This window comes from Hemicordylus capensis, chromosome 1, assembly GCF_027244095.1.
Source record: "Hemicordylus capensis ecotype Gifberg chromosome 1, rHemCap1.1.pri, whole genome shotgun sequence".
In the NCBI taxonomy this organism is placed as follows: Eukaryota; Metazoa; Chordata; class Lepidosauria; order Squamata; family Cordylidae; genus Hemicordylus; species Hemicordylus capensis.
Window position 1 is genome coordinate 198719357 of NC_069657.1, and position 22608 is coordinate 198741964.

General features: G+C 39.5%; 1 protein-coding gene across 7 annotated transcripts in view; it reads right to left on the bottom strand.

Moving 5' to 3' along the window:
• The window catches only part of OLA1 (Obg like ATPase 1), a 159444-nt gene that overhangs the window by 4311 nt on the left and 132525 nt on the right, over nt 1–22608 (bottom strand). For 6 of the 7 annotated variants that reach the window (XM_053266838.1, XM_053266840.1, XM_053266839.1 and 3 more), the window contains 3 exons: nt 4565–4705; nt 3822–3918; nt 1783–1905 (listed from right to left, as the gene is read on the bottom strand). In XM_053266838.1, the coding sequence (XP_053122813.1) occupies nt 1783–1905; nt 3822–3918; nt 4565–4705 (361 nt within the window). Of the gene's footprint in view, nt 1–1782; nt 1906–3821; nt 3919–4564; nt 4706–11411; nt 11612–22608 lie in introns of those variants that run through there. The other variant, XM_053266842.1, reaches the window with a different exon arrangement.

A 22608-nucleotide genomic window follows, 5' to 3' on the forward strand; every position in this document is an offset into this window, starting at 1 on the left:
CACACAGAGCTATTCAGTGTATAGTTCACAGCATTGGCATTAAATTAGTTATGCTGTACTGATGTTAGACACACACAAAATAAACTTAAAAATTGATCAGCTTCATAACATACACAGCAAGCAACACCCATGACCACTGTTTCAGTTGAATTTGAAAACTCCAAAAATCAGAAGCATAAACAGAAATAAATAGCAGTCTGTATTATTTATAAATACCAATCTGTGCCAATAATATTTCATAGGACTCTGCATTTTAAAATGTACCTTGTGATAAATACAAATATATGTTTGCTTGTTTGCTTACTTAAACATTATGATTTACAGCTTACAACATTTCTTTGAGCAAAGCAAGTTATTTAATATACATCCATTTTAAAGACACAATCTAGTTTTTATGCAACATGCAACACATTCATAACTAACTATAGTGGATATTCGGGGGAATAATTTCTCAATTGACAACTAAACAAGCCTCCTGACTTTTCTTTTTTCTAAAGTGAGGTTTATTTATGGCTGTGGCTTTCTTTTATGGTAAAGACTCAACTTCATTTTTACAAGATGGTTCACATGCCACAACAAACCAATTATAATGGGATTCCCCCCCATCCAACAGACACATACACTTCCTGGGCTTCAAATAGACCTATTAAAATCCTGCTGCTCAGTACAATCTTCTTTAGGGATACTACTGAGAACAACCTACATTTGAAATTACATTATTGCATACCTTGTAAGCTATCAAATAGAAGACAATGAGATACAGACTTTTAAGGCATTCCAGCAGAACACTTTTGAATATTGTACTAGGTAAAATTTTATCTCTCTTTTTCTTTTCACAGTGCTAAGAAACAAATATGTCACAAGCGCCAAAATGATAGTACACTAAAGACCAAAACACTCCATCTTTAGGTTTCAAACAGCAGAAAAGAATGCCCTTGTGAAAAGAAACCTTATTACAATACAGGAAAGTGGTTATCTCAATTCACATTTAATAAAAGCAAAATCTGATTTTTATCTGTTATCAGGGCACAACTTTGGGCACCTAATCAGCCTCTGCCCTCTAGTGTTTGGAAAAAAGATAAAACTCCTCATCTTCATAAAGGTAAGGCTGGAATCTGTTTTCTTCTCAGTGTTTTTTCTCTGTCATTTATGTTGCAATATTTATTTATTGCAATAATTTATTGCAAGAAATAATCATGTAGTAACGTATCCTAATATGCTACATTAGTGGAAAAACAGGCTTACTATACTACAGAAATTATCTTAAACTTCCATTTTAGCAAGGTGAATTTCGTTGTAAAGGCAGCTATTCAATCTACAAACAGGTTAATATTTTTAATTATATATTCATAACACGTTTTCCTAAACATTTGCTGAAGAACAGTAATTTTGTTGTGCCATCACTACAAAACTTCTTGTAGAACAAGTGGCTCCATATGCTGCTTCTGCAATGATTTGAAAATTATCTCACTTTGGGTATTTTTAAATTGAAGACTAACACAATAAAGTTAGATGGTTTATATTACAGTTCTATGTGAAGCTTAAGTTTTATTGCTTGAGTTTTAACTGTTTACATTTTTTCTGAGAATTGAAGCACCTTAAAACTGTCATATCTTTTAATTTAGTTTCTTTGCCAAAATATAAAGAAAACAGTATGTCTGTGCACTATTATTAGAGTTGATTGTCAGGTTGACTTATCACTAGGGACATGTCTCCCATAAAAGAAAAAGTCTTGAAATAGGAAAATGGTGTTAGGGAAGAAGGAGAGGATGGGGAACTCACCTTGACAGCTACTTCTGAGCCTCCTTCTTTAAAATCTTCAAATTTCATTACTTCAGCCATAATGAATCCCTTTTCAAAATCAGTGTGAATCTTTCCTGCTGACTGAGGAGCCTTCGTCCCTTTCTGTCAAAGAGAAAACCAGGAGAAAATTAATTGTATTTAAGAAGATTGATTGTACAAGAGAGATTTGTCTGTTGTAATGTGCTTTCAAGATCTGCTGAAACTTAGTTTCATATCAGTTAAAATGTCAAGAACCCAAAATGGCTAATTTTCAATATCGGGTCACAGACAGACACCTTTAGCAAAGATAAACAAATTGGTATTAAAGAAGCAACAAGCTTTGGGTTTTTTTAGTAGGTATCAACAGCAATATTGATTTGGAATACAGTGTAGATTGTACAGGAATTTGAGCTTCATGAGAAAAGAGAAAGACATAAACATGTTAAATAACTTTGAAAGCTGTATGATCTAAGTTTAAATAAATATTTCCAAGTATCTTAAAATCTTATAACATATAATGTATTTATAGTATTTATGTTATAAATCCCAAAGATGGACATTGCCAGAGCATACTAATGCTTAAATAACATATAAACAAATGGATATTTTTCAAGTCATTAAATGGTATATTTAAAATGCAATATAACAACTGAAAACAATCCATAACCAGCTATATACATGCAAATAGCTCCGATAAATTTAAATTATGAAGAATGCATTATAATAGCTTCATGTGTTAAATTACAAGGGCATCTATTCTATGCACACACAAGCATGGAAAGAAATTTGAGAAATAATGGTGACCTAAAGGCTGCTTAATAAACCATGTTAAAGTGCTAAGGAGTCTGACACTGTAAAGCATAGTTTTTACAATAAAAGATGTATTGGGTTAATATGGCTACTCACTGATGCTTACCTGACTAAATATCTCAGCACATTAAATCAAAGATACTTACAATCAGTCTTAAGATAAACCAGCTTTCATATTTCTAGCAAAGGGAAGACATTCCTGATACTGAGTGCACAAGTGTCTTTGTAGACAGTATTCTGAGCTATATAAAATCAAATGCAATGGGAAACTACACACATTTGTAATATTCTTGAAAATAATTTAGTATTCTTATTGAAGTATCTAAACATCTACAGCATTATTTAAATTTCTTAAAAATCTGCTCTATAACACAGACCAAACCAAATTATTCTGAGCAGATATAAAAGCAGCACTACTAATATCCATTACATAGCTAAAATAACTGAAGCAAGTGCAGGTTAACACATAAAATGATGGATTCTTGAAGACTTGATATTTTCATGGTACTCAATACAGAGTTTGTAGTTACATGCAACCAAAAACAGTACTAGTCTCTATATTAAAATATATTTACATTTTAAAAAGCAAACCATTATACAGCTCAGCTTTTACTGTCCTCAGGGAATAAATTAGTCACTCTGACTGTAATCAGTCTACATCATATACAGTTTTTAAGGCACATGTAAGGACTGGATACGGACACACACAACCATCAAAATAAAACTACTTCTAAATATTCAAATCTGTACATTTTTTCCAGTAGATCTGTATACCCACAACGAGTACAGTCATGTTATATTGCTTTTATTGCTGAAAATGTAATCCGAGCAAAGCAAAGGAGGAAAGAACCACCCGCAACCCAAACAAACTTAGCGAATACAAAATGAAAAGCAACATCAATTTCACTGCAGACAAACCCAGTCACACAGATTAAGCAAGCACAATACTGGTATGTCTTATCTCTGACCACAGGAGGAGGGTAGACAGATTCTACAGGATGAAGAAATTCAGACTATGTAATAGGCAGAATCAATTGTTACCTGCCTCAATCAATGCAGCTCCACTTTCACTGTTCAGCAGCTCACAAATAATTAAAGTTATCCTGGACAAAAACCTCATCTGTAATGACTAGCTAACCGCCACCATGACAAACTTCAAAGTCAGTGATATCAATCTGAATTCAATAGTGTGGAACTGGATATAGCTGATGAATAAGTATGAATCTTACCCTGATGGTCCATGCACGCACTTCATCGGGGCCTGCAGTGAAAAAGTATTCTAGTTGGAGTGCTGCATACCCAGCCTTAATGATCTTTGGTAAAGCACTAAAATAAAATGAAACAAGGCCATTCAACTTATACACAAGGGGAAAAAAAACCCTAAATGCTTCAAGCATTCTATTTCTTGGGGGAAATACTGCCCAGTTTAAAATCTTCCTTCTCATTACTACTATTAAGCATATTGATACTTTTAATAAATGCATAATAGTTCTCACAGGAAAGATGCTAATTTACAATGCAACCACAATTTAATTTGTTCATATATTGGAAAATGCCAAAGGACAGTACTATATCCATTATTTTGAGGATCCTAAGTCCTGAGAGCACAGTGCTTTGAAATTAAAATACTAAAGTAATGTATTACTGTTATGCAGAAAAAAGTGTAGCAAATTTTTCTCCACCAGCCTCCTCCCCATTGATGACCAAAGAGTTTTGGTGAACATTCCTTCTAAAAAATATACATAACTAATACCTATGGTATAATTAAAACACTGTACAGAGATGACAGATGACAGTTAAAAACTTAATTTAAAATAAATCTTTTCACTCTGTCTCATGGTAAAGAAAAGAGAAGATTCCCTCTTTATAATGGTAATTACTCTGTCATTTATTATTCTATCAGCGCAAGCAATTAAATTACTGCAAGGAAATAGTTGATAATAAAGTGTAGGGAAAATGAATGCTAATTAACCTTTGTGTCATGTTCTCTTCCAGATACTTCTGTTTCTCCTCAGCACTCATTTCTTGCAACTTGAGTTCCAAGGCCCCACTAAAAGGAATGACCAAGGCACCTGGGTCATGCCTGTCCACCCACTCTTTAATTTTTATCAACCTGTAGACAAAAAAAGGCACAACATTATCTTGTAGTGCATGCATGACTGTACCACATTCATTATTATCAAGTAGCACATACATATTCATAAGAATTGCACGGTTTTATGATGCCATCTTTTTGTGTATTGCTTTCCAAGGTCAAGGCATTAACAGGCAGCAATTGCTTCAGGTGTACTCCATTAATATTTTAACTGTTATCTGCTTTTACTCTCACACATTATAATCTACATGAAACATTAATAGATTTTTAAATATGCTTAAAATTGGGCCAGTGTTTAAAATGAGTTCAAATTAAAGCTGCTTATTAGAAATAAACTTTTCAGGGCTTTGAGCTTCGTGTTTCTTATACATCTAGAAGAGTGAATTTCCTATGTGATCAGGTTAAAAACAAAATCTTAAAATTTTCTTCATTTTATTTCCATTTCAAATTGACTATAGCACCTATCACTAGGAACTGTGAAGAAGATAGGAATAGTTCCAGTCTATAGAGGAAGTAATATCTGGATTCTGCCAGATATATTATGATTGCTAATGAATCCATGATCACGTGTTTCCTCTAGTTCCACCCACCTATTATCTCAGAATAGTAAATCCCTCCAACTGCAACAGCAAATTACCCTTGCCCCCCAATATGCTAACTAGCATGCCACTTCTTAATCTTTATTTTCAGAATATCAGCAGTACATATACAATTGTGTGATGAACAACTATTTAGTAGTGATGTGCATGGTCCAGAGCAGTCCGGACCAGCACCAAAGGGGAGCCTATCTTTTAGGGCGGGGAGGGCTTGTTTACCCCTCCCGCGCCTTTTTGCCCCCGCCAGTGGCCGTAATCTACTGTAAAATTGGGGCGCTGGAAACCAGCCACCCCAGCCGCCGCCGCTTCCGCCGCCCCCCCCCCCGCGAGCAGATTAGAGAAAAAAAGGCTACTGCCTACAAGGAAAGGCTACTGCCGCCCTGCCGCCCCCCCACCCCCCACCCCCCCACGAGTGCTCACCAAGTTAAAAGAACTTAGAGAGGAGCTCGCGAACAGAGCTCCTCTCTTATCGAAGCCTCCGGCCCAACTGGGGCCTTGGGCGCGTTTGCACGCGCACTAGAGCTCTTTATCCTATAGAGCTTTTGCCGGAGGCCCGGTCTACCCGCCGGGAGGAAGCCGGGTAGACCGGGCCTCCGGCGATCGGAGGCCCGGTCTACCCGGCTTCCTCCCGGCGGGTAGACCGGGCCTCCGGCGATCGGAGGCCCGGTCTACCCGGCTTCTTCCCGGCGGGTAGACCGGGCCTCCGGCAAAAGCTCTATAGGATAAAGAGCTCTAGCGTGCGTGCAAACGCGCCCAAGGCCCCAGCTGGGCCGGAGGCTTCGATAAGAGAGGAGCTCTGTTCGCGAGCTCCTCTCTAAGTTCTTCTAACTTGGTGAGCACTCGTGGGGGGGTGGCGGGGGGGCGGCAGGGCGGCAGTAGCCTTTCCTTGTAGGCAGTAGCCTTTTTTTCTCTAATCTGCTCGCGGGGGGGGGGCGCGGCGGAAGCGGCGGCGGCTGGGGCGGCTGGTTTCCAGCGCCCCAATTTTACAGTAGATTACGGCCACTGGCGGGGGCAAAGAGGTGCAGGAGGGGTAAGCAAGCCCTCCCGCCCTTAAAGCAATACCCCCCCACCCGGACCCGGACCAACCAGGGCAGAACCGGTCCGGCAGTTCGGCCATTCTATAGAATGGCCGCCGGACCGGTTCGGACACACCCCTACTATTTAGCAAGGTTAGATTTGATGGGCACATTATTATGGCTATTATTTCAAACCATAAGGTAAGAGTATAGGAGCATCATGTCTACTGTATTTTACAATATCAAACACACATTTTAAAATAAATTTTAAACAAAAACATTATCCATTGCTACAGCCTTCTATGCCAGATCCAACAAAGATAATCAGGTTTAGTTACTGATACATGTATAGAAACATAAATGCATATAAGTAACTTTTTAGTGTAGATTGGCCAGGTTAGTTCCACACAGTAGATTAGCATGTTAACTTTTAAAATTTCAAATTATATTTCAGCTTCTGATGACTGTGAAAATGCAATCTTCTAAGAATCACAAAGTTTTTATCCAGGCAAAAACAGCTACAGTGAAAGTGCTGATTGGTCCATGGTTGAATGGATCAATATTAGCATGTCAAATGTTTTACACCCCAGATTATCAGTAGCAAGTGATAAGCAGAAACAGGTTCCAACTTCTACAATCCCGTACTGAATAAGATTGCTACTGGGAGGAAAACCCCACTTCTACCATATGAAAATACAGTGAGGGTGCTGCTGCCCTTCACACACCTCTCCCAACAATGAATTGTCAGTCCAGACATATCTACTTTCCCACCTACATCAATCATCATCATCATCATCATTATTATTAATTCAATTTCTATACTGCCCTTCCAAAAATGGCTCAGGGCGGTTTACACAGAGAAATAATAAATAAATAAGATGGCTCCCTGTCCGCAAAGGGCTCACATTCTAAAAAAAACCCACACAAGACAGACACCAGCAACCATCACTGGAGGTCCTGTGCTGGGGGTGGATAGGGCCAGTTACTCTCCCCCTGCTAAATAAAGAGAATCACCACGGTAAAAGGTGCCTCTTTGCCCAGTTAGCAGGGGATATTACATGCCTATCAAATAATAAGCACTATCCTGTGTGCCTATATCAGGTTATGGAGGAGATGGGAGCTCTGCAAGCACAGTAATGGGCATACCAGACTGCTGGCCACCTCTGATTCCCTGGACAACAGGCAAATCCTACGAGGACACTACAATGGCCAGAGCAGGCAGCTGCTCTTTTGGTACTGAGGAGCAACTAAGGGAGTTGCGCCCCTGATGCCATTAATGGCAGGCATGATGGGGCCAAAGCAGTTGGGTCAACACAATGCAGATGCTGACTGGCCAGCAGCATTCCGCACAGAAACAGGTGAATGACATCAGTGGCTTGTACTGATGCTGCTGGCTAGTCAGCAGCCGCATGTGCTAACCTGTCTTCACAAGGCCTACCAATAAATGTGTCGGGTCCCATGCCTTTCCCTTGGTTAGTGCTCGGCAGCAGTGGTCTGTTATTGCTTGTTGCATCACGGTGTAAGCTTCTGCTGGAAACATGTCAATATTCAAACAACTATGTTTCTCCAAATTTACTGGAATTGTTGACAGAACAGTTGCATTATGTATAAAAACGCTGCAGCTTTTATTTGCTAAGTTGGGGGAAATTATTCTTTGTTCTATTTCACATTTTGGTAAAACTTGTGACATTCCTGGTAGTAAATACAGAGAATCACACACAAACAAAAGATATTAGTAACATGCTCGGCAAAGTCAATTCAGCTTTAATAGTTGCACTAAAGCAGGATAGGTTTGAGTGGGCTCTAACCCTTATGAGTGCTACAGATGCTTCAAAGCCTAGAGCAACAAACCATATACAGGCTTTTAAAATGTGTTGAATTTGGATTTTTTGACTTTTTAAAAATTTCCCAGTTTTAGGCTATGGTTTTTTAGCTATTTTGGTAAAATGATTTGAAACTCTGGCATGCAATCCTTTAAATAATCAATGTGAATGTCAAAATAAACGAAACCACAAGTTCATCAACTCTCATTTGTCAAAGAAAATAGCAGGGGATCAGAGCTATTATGAGATTAAGTGTATGGCCTGCTGAGTAGGGTTTAGATTGGACAAAGAATACAAAAGTTCCTTCAACAGTTTTCACACGTGCGTTATATAATGCTGCTCTTCCATTACTTATGTAAATGCCCAATCCATGGATTTCAATGCTATTTATACTGTATTCCTTTCGTACCTCCCAGATAATTCCATAAGAACAAAGGCTGGCACTAAACAACATCACTGGGATACTGGTATTATTATAAACTAAGCTTCTTGTTAAGATTCTCATAGGTATACGTTTTTGAGCGGTAGTTTATAAAATTGTGTGGATACATAAAAAGCCAAAAGGTACAATCCTGTAGGCTCCACAGACTTAGGAGCTACCCCCGAAAAATATATAGTGTTATCCTCTTCCAGTGAATCCCCTTCATGTTGCTGGGGCATGCAGCACTGTGGTGAAGCAGCACACTCCAAGGCAAGGCTTTCTCTCTCTCTTCTGGGAACATCTAGCACTCTATTTTTCCTCAGAATAGAAGGAACATTATTCTTCAGAGTCCTGCATATAACTCTACTCCTTGTTCCATCAGTAGCATGCACACTGGAGCCCTATGGCCCACTGCTGAATGCTGCCAAGGAAAATGTAGATGATTCAGAACCCCACTAATATGGGAACAAAATAGTGAACAAAGAAGACTATACTAGCTTCTATAGGGCTGCTTTGTATGTTTTTCTATGCGCATGTGGCAACAGGATCACACACCAAGTTCCAGACTGCCTACTGAACATTCTACTGAAAAATTCCCGAAGAATGTTCATTAGCCATAAACTGGTGTACATGTATTTATTTTTATCAAAAGGCAAAGACTTAATTGTGCTGCCTTTAGACTGAGCAAGATAATGTACCAAGTATAAGAAAGCCCAGACCACACTATCAAATAAATACAAAATCTGTTTTAAAATATAATTTCTAAAATCCAATACAGGTTTTTGTTTTGAAAAGATGGTCACCATAACTAAAACTAAAGAATGCTGTGGAACAAGATAAGAAATAATTACTTTGGCTAAAACACCAATTCCGAATAATAATAGTGTTATACTCATTTTAAGGGCTTTTCTGTTGAGTCCTTAGAGAGATTATTTGCATTCCTCAGGTATTCTATTGTACAATTCAGCTGAATAAAGACTTACAAATCATTTCTCCACTGCCAGTGAGAGACTTTGATCCAGTGAATACACTATTGTACCTTAACTATAATTGGCAAAAAACCTGACAGTGTGTAGAGCATCACAAGCTTAATAACAAAGGAGAATATCTCAGAGTGTTGACAGATGATCTTCATAATGCAGAAGCAGAGCTGGTACATTTTAGCAATAAATGAGCATGGAGGTCTAAAGGTCTCTGAAGTGACTGACATCAGACCTGCCACTGGCTCAGTACACAAATGGGGTACTGCATCATCCTGTAAAGACAGGTTCTCTGCTTGCATGTCTCACTTTTGTGACTTCCAATGTCATAAAAAATAGTAGGAAAAAATGCACTGAGAAATTTCCATAACACTGATATGGACAAACTACCAAAACAAAAATTTAAGATGGTAATCTTGCTTCCTGATGCAAAGCAGCTGCAACATTTCCGGGTTTAGGTCAACAGAACTCTCATTACACCACGTGGGTGTGGCTACTTCTCCAAAGCTTTCTTATTTCTTCCTGCTCCTGAACTTCAAGTTTGCAGTAATTTCAACCCTGGTCTTTTGGCAGCAATTCTACCTCATTCTTGTTGCCCTTTTCCAAGACTTCTCACATTAGACTTTTAACATTAGACTACTCCCCATCTGTTGGGAGTAGAATCTCCCAGCAATTGTACAATTACAGCTATTGATATATAGTACATACTAAGGTGGAGTATTAGCATAATATTAGGGCTGCATTCACACAATCACATGGAGCTTGGATAAAATGTAAAGCACAATTTGTGAGTCCAACAGAACCAATTGTGTGAACCCAGAATTTCACGGCAATCTTGGTCTAACTGCTCCAGTTAACCCGCCTTTAACCAGGATAACCATTTTATTTATTTATATCTATGTAAGAGCCACCTAATGGCACAGTGGGGAAGTAACTTGCCTAGGGAGCAAAAGGTTCCTGGTTCGAATCCTCACTGGTATGTTTCCCAGACTATCGGAAACACCCATGTGGGGCAGCAGCAATATAGGAAGATGCTGAAAGGCATCATCTCATATTGCATGGGAGACGGCAATGGTAAACCACTCCTGTATTCTGCCAAAGACAACCACAGGGCTCTGTGGTTGCCAGGAGTCAACACTGACTCAACAGCACAACTTTATCTTTAAATGCACTTTTGGAGCTTTTGCTGAAAAGCAGTATATTAAAAATTGTCATATTCATAGATAACCAGGATTAGTTAAATGGTAGCTGACTGGAGCAGTTCGACCAGGATTGCTCTGAAATTCTGGCTTCACACACACAGCTCAACTGGGTTCACTAATTCTGATTAACTTTTTAACCAATATTATTGTGATTGTGTAAACACAGCCAACAGGTCATTTTCCAGTTCTCTGCATTTATGTTCTCCTTCTTAACTATTCAGGCTCTACAATTAGTTGGCTCTTTAACCATCTTAGCTATGCTGATAGAACATCAGTCAATCACTATAGTAAGTGTGAACAAGCTGTGGACATTATACAAGTCAACTGAGTAGTCATTCCATCATGTCTATTCCGAAACTGGTTATGTTAGAGTCTTGCTGGTAAAGTGGCAAAAAGGATGGCTGAAAGGACTCCAGAGGTGTTTTTGGTACTGCCATTTGTAAGTGAACTGAATAATCACAACTAAAAATCTGTTTTAAAAAGAGAGGTGAGACTATAGCAATGGGCCAAAGGGCAGGGTGGAGGTGGAGGAAATGAAAAAAGATTATTTGGCCAAGTATCCCTCACAGTGTGAAATATCTCTTCCTGGATTACAAGATTGCCCATTTGAAGTCTTGTTCAAGATTGGCTCTATGCATCTACCAAAAAATATTTCAACCAAATTGTCTGAAATTGCTAACACCGACCCTGTAGCTTTATAGATGTCATCTTTTGGGGCTCCACTCTTCAGTGTCCTTGAAGTGGTTGCTCTCTTAGACTGTGAGTTTCTCTGTAACTTCTAAAGATGAGACGTAGGCTTTGGCAAAGCAAGATCACAACCAACTCACTTCTGTGGACAGATATATTCTTTTCCAGATAAATGCAGCAGTGGGATACAAAAAGGGCCCTGAAAAAGATGAGATAGACTTTGAGGCCTCACCTCACATCTAAGGAATGACACCCTTGACTTTTTTTGCTTCAAGTTTTCCATGCAGTGCTTCGGATTTCTGGTACTTCCCTGCATGGCTGGTTTGAAGAGCAGGGCTATGCAATGAAAGGCCATGCACTTTTGGATTTCATGGCTCAGCACATAAATGCCTGTGCCTGCTCCCTCTTTCATGTTCTTTAGTGTTCCATGATTACAAATACCAGATAGGTAAGATGCAGATAGAAAACCATGATTCTGGTTTTAAAAAGGTTTTGAAATGCCAGAACAAACAAATTCTGGTCCTCCTCCTCCCAAAACTGTGAAGTGGACTATGAAATTCAAAACAGCTTATGTGTAACCACTGAGGAATCCAATATGTCAGTGGTTCAAATAATGCCATCAATTTGATAAACCAGAGGCCCTGGAGCATGTGAAGTGAGGCTTAGCACAACCTGGAGACATCTTCAGGCTGTACTAGGCCTTCTCGACTATATCTGGACTAGACCTGTAACACATCTATCTCATGTCTGCCCCAACCGGAATCTGGCTGAGGATAGAATTCAAAAACATCCCTAGGATTATTCTGCATTAATCCCAAATGCTTCTTCCCTAAAGTAGTATGAAGTGCTCAGGGGTTGCTTTATTAATTTTCACTCATTTAATAGCAATAGCAGTAGCAATAGCACTTACATTTATATACCACTCTATAGCCGGAGCTCTCTAAGCGGTTTACAATGATTTAGCATATTGCCCCCAACATTCTGGGTACTCATTTTACCGACCTCGGAAGGATGGAAGGCTGAGTCAACCTTGAGCCCCTGGTCAGGATCGAACTTGTAACCTTCTGGTTACAGGGCGGCAGTTTTACCACTGCGCCACCAAGGGCTCTTGTTTTAATAAGGCAAGGGAACCAACATGACTCCTTTCAGCACCAAAATGCAGACTGTGACCTTGGAAAATGGAAAAGATAGACAAGCCTATAAACCAATACTTATTTCCTGAACAGACTTTTTGAAAAATAATGAAACATCCCACTTGCGTAATATACATAGGAGTCCTTCCCAAAGCTTTTCCAATAGACAAAAGCAGCACTGAGTCAAAACTGGTCCAGGACTGGTGTGCAAAGAAGCAGAAGCCAGTTTGATTGTCAGAAATATGTCAAGAGGCTAGAAACAGGATTGTCTTGCAGCACCTTATGAAAACATACATGGAAGAATAAGCAGCAAGGATTGGAAGCACTAATCCATGCCCCTTTGCTCCTTCACAGGCATCACAGTATGCAGAGTATCACAGCAACAACAACTAGGCCCAATTCATACATAATGCCAAACTGCAGGTATGTGTACCCGAGGTTAGCCAGTGAAGCTGAAAATCATGCCACAGACAATCCAGTCACTGCAGTTTTGTTACCTCCACCACTAGAGTAGTCCCTCTCTCTGCCCAGTCCTCCCAGGCTCAATCCCAGTATTCACAGTGCTGCTTGCATTGCCAGACTGCTGGCAGGAGATCAGGGTGTCACTCAACCAGAAACCATTGGCTACGATGTGAGGGAGGCATGCACATTGCGCTCAGATTCACCCATATCTTCGCGTCAACTGGCAGTCATCTTTGGCAGGGCAAATAAAATTAACCCCTTTCTTCCAACCATTTCGCGGCTCTGCTCCAAGGATGAAACTATCCCCTCCTGTATGAAGCTGGAAACCATGTCTGGAGCCTGTCCAACCACCCCTTAGTGCAAACATGTGACAGCCTCGATTGTTCCGATTGGGGTGCCTTTGACCTTTTGTGTTGTGTGTCTAGAATGGTGTTTTTAGATTATTTTTTGGTGGGGGCATTTCTTAGCTTTTAGGTACCCCATAGGAAAGAGGGGGAGTGCTGCTTTGCAAGAGATTTAATTTAATACATACCAAATATGTAAACAAGTGTGTTAATTACAAGATTGTTTTTTAATAAGGTGCCAAGGAAGCAAAACGAGGCATTGTTGATAAGACCACCTCCCACCCCAAATTCTGGTTCTGTGCTTTAAGTGAGGGAAATCTAGGAACACAGCGTGCCTGTTGCCAGGAAGCAAAAGCAGGGTGAGGTGACTAGTTGCTAGGCAGAAGAAGGCGGAGCATTCACTATGAGAAACAGCCAGTGAGAGACATGGGCTGCATAGAGCTGATGTATTTCAGAGCTGCTCTGAGCCTCCCTCTCTATGGATGTGTGAAGAGCTTCATCACGAACCCCAGGTTGCAGCAGGCGTTGAACTCGAATGACACAATGGGGCCCAACAGACCTATAGTTTCAGCAACTAACCAGCTTGAAACTGAAGGTTCAAATCGAGGTTTCGAGACACTAACAGAACTGTGGCTGGGAAGAAATGAGTGCCCCCCTCACCCAGGCTTTTAATTAATATTGTTTTAATGCTGTTTTAAAATATTCTTTTAAAAATTTTAAATTGTTGTAATGTTTTAAACTTTTCATTTTTGTTTTAACTAATGTTTTACTTTCTGTTTTTATTTTGTTGTAAACCACCCAGAGACCTAAGTTTTGGGCGGTATAAAAATATGTCAACAATAAATATATAAAAAATAAAACAAATGCTTAACATTTGCAACTGAGGAAATGAGCATGTGAAGTCATAAACAGCAAGGTATTTTCACCTGACTTTCCTAGGTTTGTATAAGGAAACAACTGAATGGATGGAGTTTGGATGGATTTCTACCACTAACAGTTCAGTTTTGATTTGAGTGTAAACTTTAAAGTCATGATAAGAGACTGTTGTATGCATATTACACAGACAGGCTGTGCTTTCCATTGCCCTGTCCCCTCAATTTTCTTTTTTGAGTATGCCCAGAAACCCAGTGGAAAGTTGTTGCAAATAAAGGGAATCAAGCTGGCATTGAATATTAGCAGATATGGGTATGAGCTGAATTGGTCAGATCACAAGGCTCCTGCCCTGGGTCAAAAGAGAAATATCCAGCAATCTGGTCCAATGTTAGGAACATTAAGAGAGTTCTAATGTAAAAACAGATGCTTTGAGGAGGAGTAGGAGTTTGAAGATGACGATTCTGTGCATGTTATGTTCAATCTTACAAGGCCCTATGATATTGAGTCATCTATAAAGACTATTGTATAGGTGGCATCCAGTGACGGTATAGCTGTTGGATCACCTCACTGGAGCTTAAAATAGTGGAAGCTGAGGTATGACAACAGGACAATCAGCTGATTTCAGGACCCAAACTCAGGAACAGCAGTCAGTTTGTGAGAAATGAACATCACTGCTGTCAGACATCCAGTCTTTTCTATAGGGATCAAATCCTCAGAGTTAAGTTGAAATGTCTCAGCACATGAATGCCTGTGCATTCCTTTTAAGTTGGAATGCCTGTGGAATCTGGCAGAACCACCAGCAATATAACTAGACTAACTTGGAATGAATCAGTAGTCAATACTAATTCCTGGATCTATGGTATACATTCTCCAGGTTATGGAGGATAAGGTTCAAAGAAGGTTAATTGCCTTTGTGCACTTGAATCTCATTTGGCAAATAGGAGGGTATTACATTACATTACTGTGTAATGTAATACGACGATACTTTATTTTAGCAATGACTAAGATATAAATGTAATTCGGATGGGGGTGGTGGAGGGCATGCCAGTGGCAAAAGGAATGGAAACCAGCTTTCATTATAAGAATCTAAAGCCATTTTTATGTATACACACAGTTCAGGACAAATGTGTCAATGTTGTACTGGACAATCTGGAACAAAACTGAAACTTCCCAAATCAAAGATAGTTTTGCACTGTAAATGAGATCAACTGCATTACTCCTGAGAGCAGAATGTGATGTTTAGAACACATTGCTGGGGAACCTCCTTCTGTCTGATGAAACAGTTGGGAATATGTAGTGCCTTGAGCACTTGTTTTTGAACTCTGCTCTGAGGAACCTTGGGATTCCTCAATGAGAAGTTTCATAAGGACAGACAGGCTTGTCCTACATCACTAGTTTTCCCCTACAATGTACTCCCACTTGAGAATGTTGGGTGTGGCCCAGGATGTAGTATCAGATCCTTAAGGGCAGCAGTGAAACCTAAGAAGTCTAGCTTGAACTCTGTACCACAGAATATTCCAAAACACTGCAAAATAGACCGCTGCTATTTACTAGTAGATGGGATTGTTGAGAACTGAGCCAGGATGCTGATTTTGGATAGAGATGGTGCTGCACCCAATGTCTGGAAATGCCTGTTCTTACTATGGAAAGTGATCCTAAAAATGAAGAAATGACAGAATTTCCTGTCTTAGTTCTCCTTCCAGATTCTCAGGTGGACAGCTGTGCTTTATAAATGTTGGCCAATTCACTAGCTGCATCCATTACTGGAAAGATAACTTGCTACTATTGTACCTGGCAACCTCTCAGCTGGACAACTGTAACAAAAATATACATGAGGCATCCCAGGAAGCTAGTTTGAAAACTTCAAAATGCAACAGCCAGACTGATGATGGGTGTTAGGCACTAGAAGCAAAACACATCAATACTGTGAACATATGAACAAATGAAGCAAATGAGACAATGTATCCATCTTAGTCGATATTGTCTGTAGAAACTGGCAGAGCCCCTCCAGTTTTTCAAACTGAGGCTTTTCCTAGCCCTATCCATAGATAGATTGAACTCAGGACCTTCTGTGTGCAAAGCATGTATTCTGCCACCAAACTTCTGCCCATTTCCACTACAGGAGCCTCCCCTGGTTACCAATTTGTTTTTGGACTAATTTCAAGACACTGGTTCTTAACTTGAAAGGCTTTTTACAGCAGGGATGCCCCAAGTCCAGGATACAGGAGGGAGTGCCTATTCCCATGTGTCTCTTCAATTGCTGGAGTCTAGTAATAATCTCTGCAGCAGGTGTCAGCTCCTTTTGTAGCTAGACCGTTGGACAATCCACAAAGAATTCTCCATTTGAGTCCTGGGTTTATGGAATTCATTACCACTTGAGATTCAGCAGATCTGAGAGCCATTTTAAGGCATTTCCTTTTAAGTGGGCTTTTAACCTTCAAGTGTGATGATGGCGTTTAGTTGGCCTCCCTGATGTTAGGATAATGCAGCTGATTCAGCTTTTATTTTACCTTCATATTTTAGTGTGTTTTTAATGTAGTTCCCCACTTTGAGAATTTAAAACGCAGATCATAAATCTTAACACAACTAGCTAGTGTAGCTAACTAAATGATTAAGCAGCAGCAAAAATAGTTTGCAACTGCTTGAGCATTTCAGTGGGGACATTCTGTAGTCCTGAACAAGAGTATAATCAGCAATATCAGCAAACCTGACAATTTCCTCTTCCTGTTTCTTTTTGAAAGGTAACAGTTTGAATCAGGTAATCATAGAAAAAAAATAGTTTTACAAGACCTGGAATTTTATTTTGGGGACAGATTGTCAGCTGCTTAGACTCCAAAGCTTGTGGATGTTTTCCAAGTACTTATGGACCATACCACATACAGTCAAGGCAAAGGTCTGTAAATTAACCCAGTTAGTTAAATTCAGTTTCCAAGAGGGTACAGAAGATGAGTGGCATAGATTCACACTAGTATTTTTAAAACAGTATAGAGAAATGGCTGTTCGCTCCAAGGAAAGCTTCAACACTCCTGAAGTAGAACAGGAACCAATAGGGCAACAAACAGAAATGCCAACTGCAGTAAATAGGAGAATTGAACTGAATGTGACCATCTTCAGTATGACTGCAGTACTTTTGGAGATGGAAAACAGTGAATTTTTGTCCCTGTTTGAAGGCTGTTTGCTGTTCAACTGACAGCTCCTTCCGCACAAAGGTTTTTTAATAAACCAGAGCTGCTTTTTCTGGCTACATACCACCAGTTAACCTGGAATAACATAGCTAAGATTTGGCAACAAGACAACATTACAAAGCCCACTCAAAATGAGTGCAATGCTTTCTGCCCTCATTCTAAATCAGCAAACACTTTTTTCACTTACTTGCAACCTCATATAAAGATCACAAAGTATATAAAGATCACTCTAGTGAAAAGAGGACAAAGGAACCAGTACTATTGTCATGGACCCACTATTTTTAAATAACTTAAGGCTTCTCTTCAGGCCAGGAGTTCAAATCTATCTATGTGAAGTTCTAAGCAGATCACTGTTTTAACAAAACTCAGGTTTATGTGCAAAATGAGATTAACACATGTGTAAATTAGAAGTGCCCGAGTATGTGAATTTGCCTTCCTTATAGACTTGGTTCTCAATATACCTATAACCTAGTATTCTACCTATTCCTAATAGACAATCCTATCCACTCTGCTCCCTTACTACTCCCAAACCCCATCTGAACTGACACAAATCTAATTGATTTCTCTCTTAACAGCTTCCCACCTTCCCACTTACCCCAACATTCCATCATCCACACAACTCCCCCTCCCAACCAGAAATGGCTCAGACATCGTGTATTACACTATGTATCCAACAAGGAGAAGTTCCTGTCTATCAGTGCTCTGCTATTCATCCTATTTTGTTAATACTAATGTTTCCCTACAGCCATAAACGTCCCAAGAATAAAAACCAGAGATAGCACCTGAACAACCTAATTCATAGCATGGGTTTGTTTTAGGCAATAACTACATGAATACAGAAGCAGCAGAAACAGGATACTCAGGCAGCACGACTATATAGCCGTAAAAGGGATACCTTCTCTAATGAATAAGACTTCTGTCACACACTGGAAATAGTAAAGAAGGGATGATAATTTTGTCCTCTGAAATTACAACAATTCTGCTGAACAATAACCAGGTATTATGGTTTGGGCTATTTTGATTGACACACCAGCTCACAGAATCATGTCCATTTGGGAGCACCAACTTATTTCTTGGGTCTGTGACTGACACTGTCTTTGCTGCTCCTTGTATCTGGTGGTTGTTTTTTTTAATGTATAATTTGGCAGGAGGGGCTACAGAGTTTCATGTGCTTCATTAAGGCCAAGTATAAACATGATTATACCTGATTAGTAGTGTTTTCCAGAAATGATGTAGTAAGATGCAGAGTAATGAACTTCCTAGAACATCTTTGCACTCCTATTCTTAAGAAGCTGCACATGGCCTGCAACATAAACTTCAGTGAACCTAATTTCCAGGATTTAAGGTACGAAATGCATGTGTCCACTGATATAGTTTGAAATATAGTGGGTTATTAGAGTTAACCATTCTTACTACCATATTCCCCTTCCCCCTTTGCACACTTATACTGATGGTTCTGGAATGTTTCCGAGGAGGCACGAGAGTTTTGGTGTATATATTGATCAGAATCAAGCAACATGGTGGAGGAGCAGTCTAAGTCCCTTCTTCAACCATTCAGATAATGGTTGTGAGTTAGGGCCTCCATATGAAAAGACAATCCTTGCAAAGACTGGACAGCGTCTCTTTCCAACCCCACTACGGTGGATACAATTACGGTAACAGGATGTTCATATGGAGCCAGGAAAGCTCATGTGGGAAGTCATCTATATAGTGATGGACAGGATTTATGACGGCATTATACCACCACATTATTTCAGTACTGGCTCCTAGAGAATGGACTGTGGCTCAGTCTCAACACAGCACCTCAAATGGGCAGTAATAAATGATTCTAGCATTGTAGGGGCACGAGCTGTGCCCTGAACTATGAGAATATTCCTTAGTACAAGCATTTTTTCATTAAAAATAAAGATTCGTGTTGCATCTGGGACATCCATTCCTCCACAAGTCAATACACCCTAGAGATGCTAGTATCATCCCATGCTAGTATGAAGAGAGCTGTGATATAATTATGAAAGGTACGATCCCATATTCTGTGCCCAGATGTCTTAAGAACTAAGCTGCCAACAGCAATTTTGTTTCAAGCCTAAGCCACTACCGGTCTTGTTTAGACTGAAACAAGACAAGCACCCAAATCTGCTGATTTCTTTGGGTCACATTCTGATACTTCCTTAGAGACTTGATCATGGTTTTTCAATAAAGAAATTTAATATAAATGTTTCAGTGGACACAAATATAAAATTATCTATCCATTTTTCTTATCCCAACATAGTAATACACGGTGGTAATAACCTTGGGGCTATTACCTAATTCCCAATGTGCTCCCTCTCGCGCGAACGTATGTACGTACACACACAAACAATCAAAGATTTATGTACCTGAGCATCACATTAGATATTCTTTAAGCTACTTAAGTTAAGGTCACACATTTTATGTCTTTTTGAACAGGACTGAAGTACTGAGGGGAAATACCAAGACGGCATGTTTCTACTGCCTTTACCTTTTGTAGGTTATAACTTTGCTCTTTGTTAACATGCAGTCAAAATGTGCGTGCTTCAAATCTTGAGCACAATGATATACTTATTGTAAAAAGCAGGCCGTGTAATTACATAATAGGCTGAAATGGCTAAGCAACAATATACAAATTAAAACACAACAACCTGCTATATAATTACTTAATTACCAAGAGAGACTAAAATGGCTCTAGGCAGAAATTCCAGCTTATGGAGATATATACAGGTTTTTTAAAAAAATAAAAATAAAAATCTAAACTCAACATAATGTCATGTTAGCGGTATCTGCATAAGCATGAATTGCCATATGCATCCACATTTTTAGTTTCCCCTTATATCTAATGTTTGTCTTATGTGCATATTATAGGAAGGAAAACTACAAAATCTAAAAGACAGAATTCAACACAAACTAGACACAAAGTTTAAAATATACAGTTGACACATTTTCCTTCAAGAGCTTTTGGGAAACAAGCACTTACTATAGCTGCAAACAAAGCTTTGTTGCAAATATGAAGATGGAAAGATGGTGCTCAAATATCAGAATGTACTAATATTTATTACAATACAGTTGCATTAATACAGCTTGCCTGGGTTTAATATTATATTAATCCATATAAATATTTAGAATTTTCATACATTAGGACTCATAAAATAAAGTAAGCTACTTATACAGGATAACACAATTTTATTTGTACAATATTTCAAAATACTACAGTTATCTTTTGTTTCTAGCATTTATAGAATTTGTCAAATTTTTGTTGTCACTTAATAAACACACACTATAAATGCTTTCAAACCGTCTGAACTCAAGACTCAGAATTATGGAAACTGATGGTACAATTCAACATAGTGATTCATAGTTTCTCTAATAGAAAGATTCAGCAGTTTTCAATCAAGACCTTTATTCCTTCTCTGAATAAATGACGCCTGAAATTTTTATTCTTGTTCTAATGGAATTTCAATGGCCTTCACTGCAAATCTACTGGAAATTTTCGCATATTAAGTGGAAAAAATTAAATGATGTTAACCACATTTTAATGTGATTAAGTCTGACAGGGTCATTATTTCTGCTAATCATTCAGTTTAAAGAGCTCAAACAAAAGTTTATAACAGACAAGATTTTTAATTGTGTATTGACTCCACTAGGGACTTGAAGGCCACTAAAAAAACAAATCCACTGCATTTATTTATTTATTTATTCAATTTATATACTACCCTTCTTAAAGTGGCTCAGGGTGGTTTACACCAAATTCAAACACACATAATAAAACAATTAAAATAAAAAACACATTTAAACCAGATTAAAATCCATTAAAATTAGAACTAGATATCATTAAAAAGCCAGGCTAAAAAGATGGGTCTTTGAGGCTCCCCTGAAAGGCCTACAAGGAAGATTATCCTCTTTCTTATATCCATGGGGAGCACGTTCCACAACTTAGGGGCAACAACTGAGTAGGCCCAATCCCAGGTCACTACCAGATGAACTGGTGGCACCTGAAGACAGACCCTTCCTGATCGTCTTAATGAGCAGTGGGGATCTTGCAGAGAAAGGTGCTTTCTCAGGTAACACGGACCTAAGGCATTCAGGGCTTTAAAGGTAATAACCAGCACTTTGTACTGTGTCTGGAAACATAGAAGCAGCCAGTGCAACTGTTTAAGAACAGGCATAATGTGGTCTCTCTGGGGTACCCCAGAGACCAATCTGGCTGCCGCATTTTGAACTAACTGAAGTTTCCGAACTACATAAAAAGGCAGCACTATGTAGAGTACACTGCAGTAATCCAACTTGGAGGTTACCAGCTGGTCTAACACTGTGTTTAGGTCATTCTCCTCAAGGAATGGGCAGAGTTGTCGAATCAATCAAAGCTAGTACAAAGTGCTCCTGGCCACACAGCCTCAATCTGAGGCACCAGAGTGAGACCCAGGTCCAAGAGCACTCCCAAGCTACAAACCTGTTCTTCCTGGGGGTGGGGGGGGTGGGGAGAGTGTAACTTCATCCAGAACAGGAAGTTATATCCTGTCTTGCAGATTACATCCCCCATTAGCACCTCTGTCTTGCTTACATTTTTTCACATGTACACATGTGAATAATCTCTTATCTTTGCTTACACACAAATTCTACATATCTCTATCATGTTTCATCTACAGTCATTTTTTTTCTTTTATATAAAGATATCCCAACTTCTGAAACCTTCCTTCTTTTCTTCAGAAGAACACTCCCAGCAGCATAGGGATGCTGGTGGTGGCCTGTGTGCAGCTACCGCTACAGCCCCTTGGCCCTGCCCCTGCATCTGACATCAGACACAGTGGCCCAGCTAGCCACGCCCCCATGTCTGACATCAGACGCAGGGGACATGGTAGATCGGCCCACACTACGTTGGGCAGCGTGGGCTGGAGCGACTCTCCCTGCCTTAAAAGCAGGGAAAGCCATTCCAGCTGCGTTGCCAATGCAGTGCTGGCTGATCTCTCTACTAAACGGGGCCACGGGACCCCATTTGGGAGGCAGATCGATCAGCCCCACTGCGTTGGCAGCAAGACCAGGAACAGCTCTTCCTGCCTTTAAGGCAAAGAGAGTCACTCTGGCTACACTGCGCAGTGTATAATCTGCACACTTGACTAGGTAACTATTCATCCCCAGTTCCATATAATTTATGATCAAGTTCCAAAGGATTTGCCAAACTTTGCTACC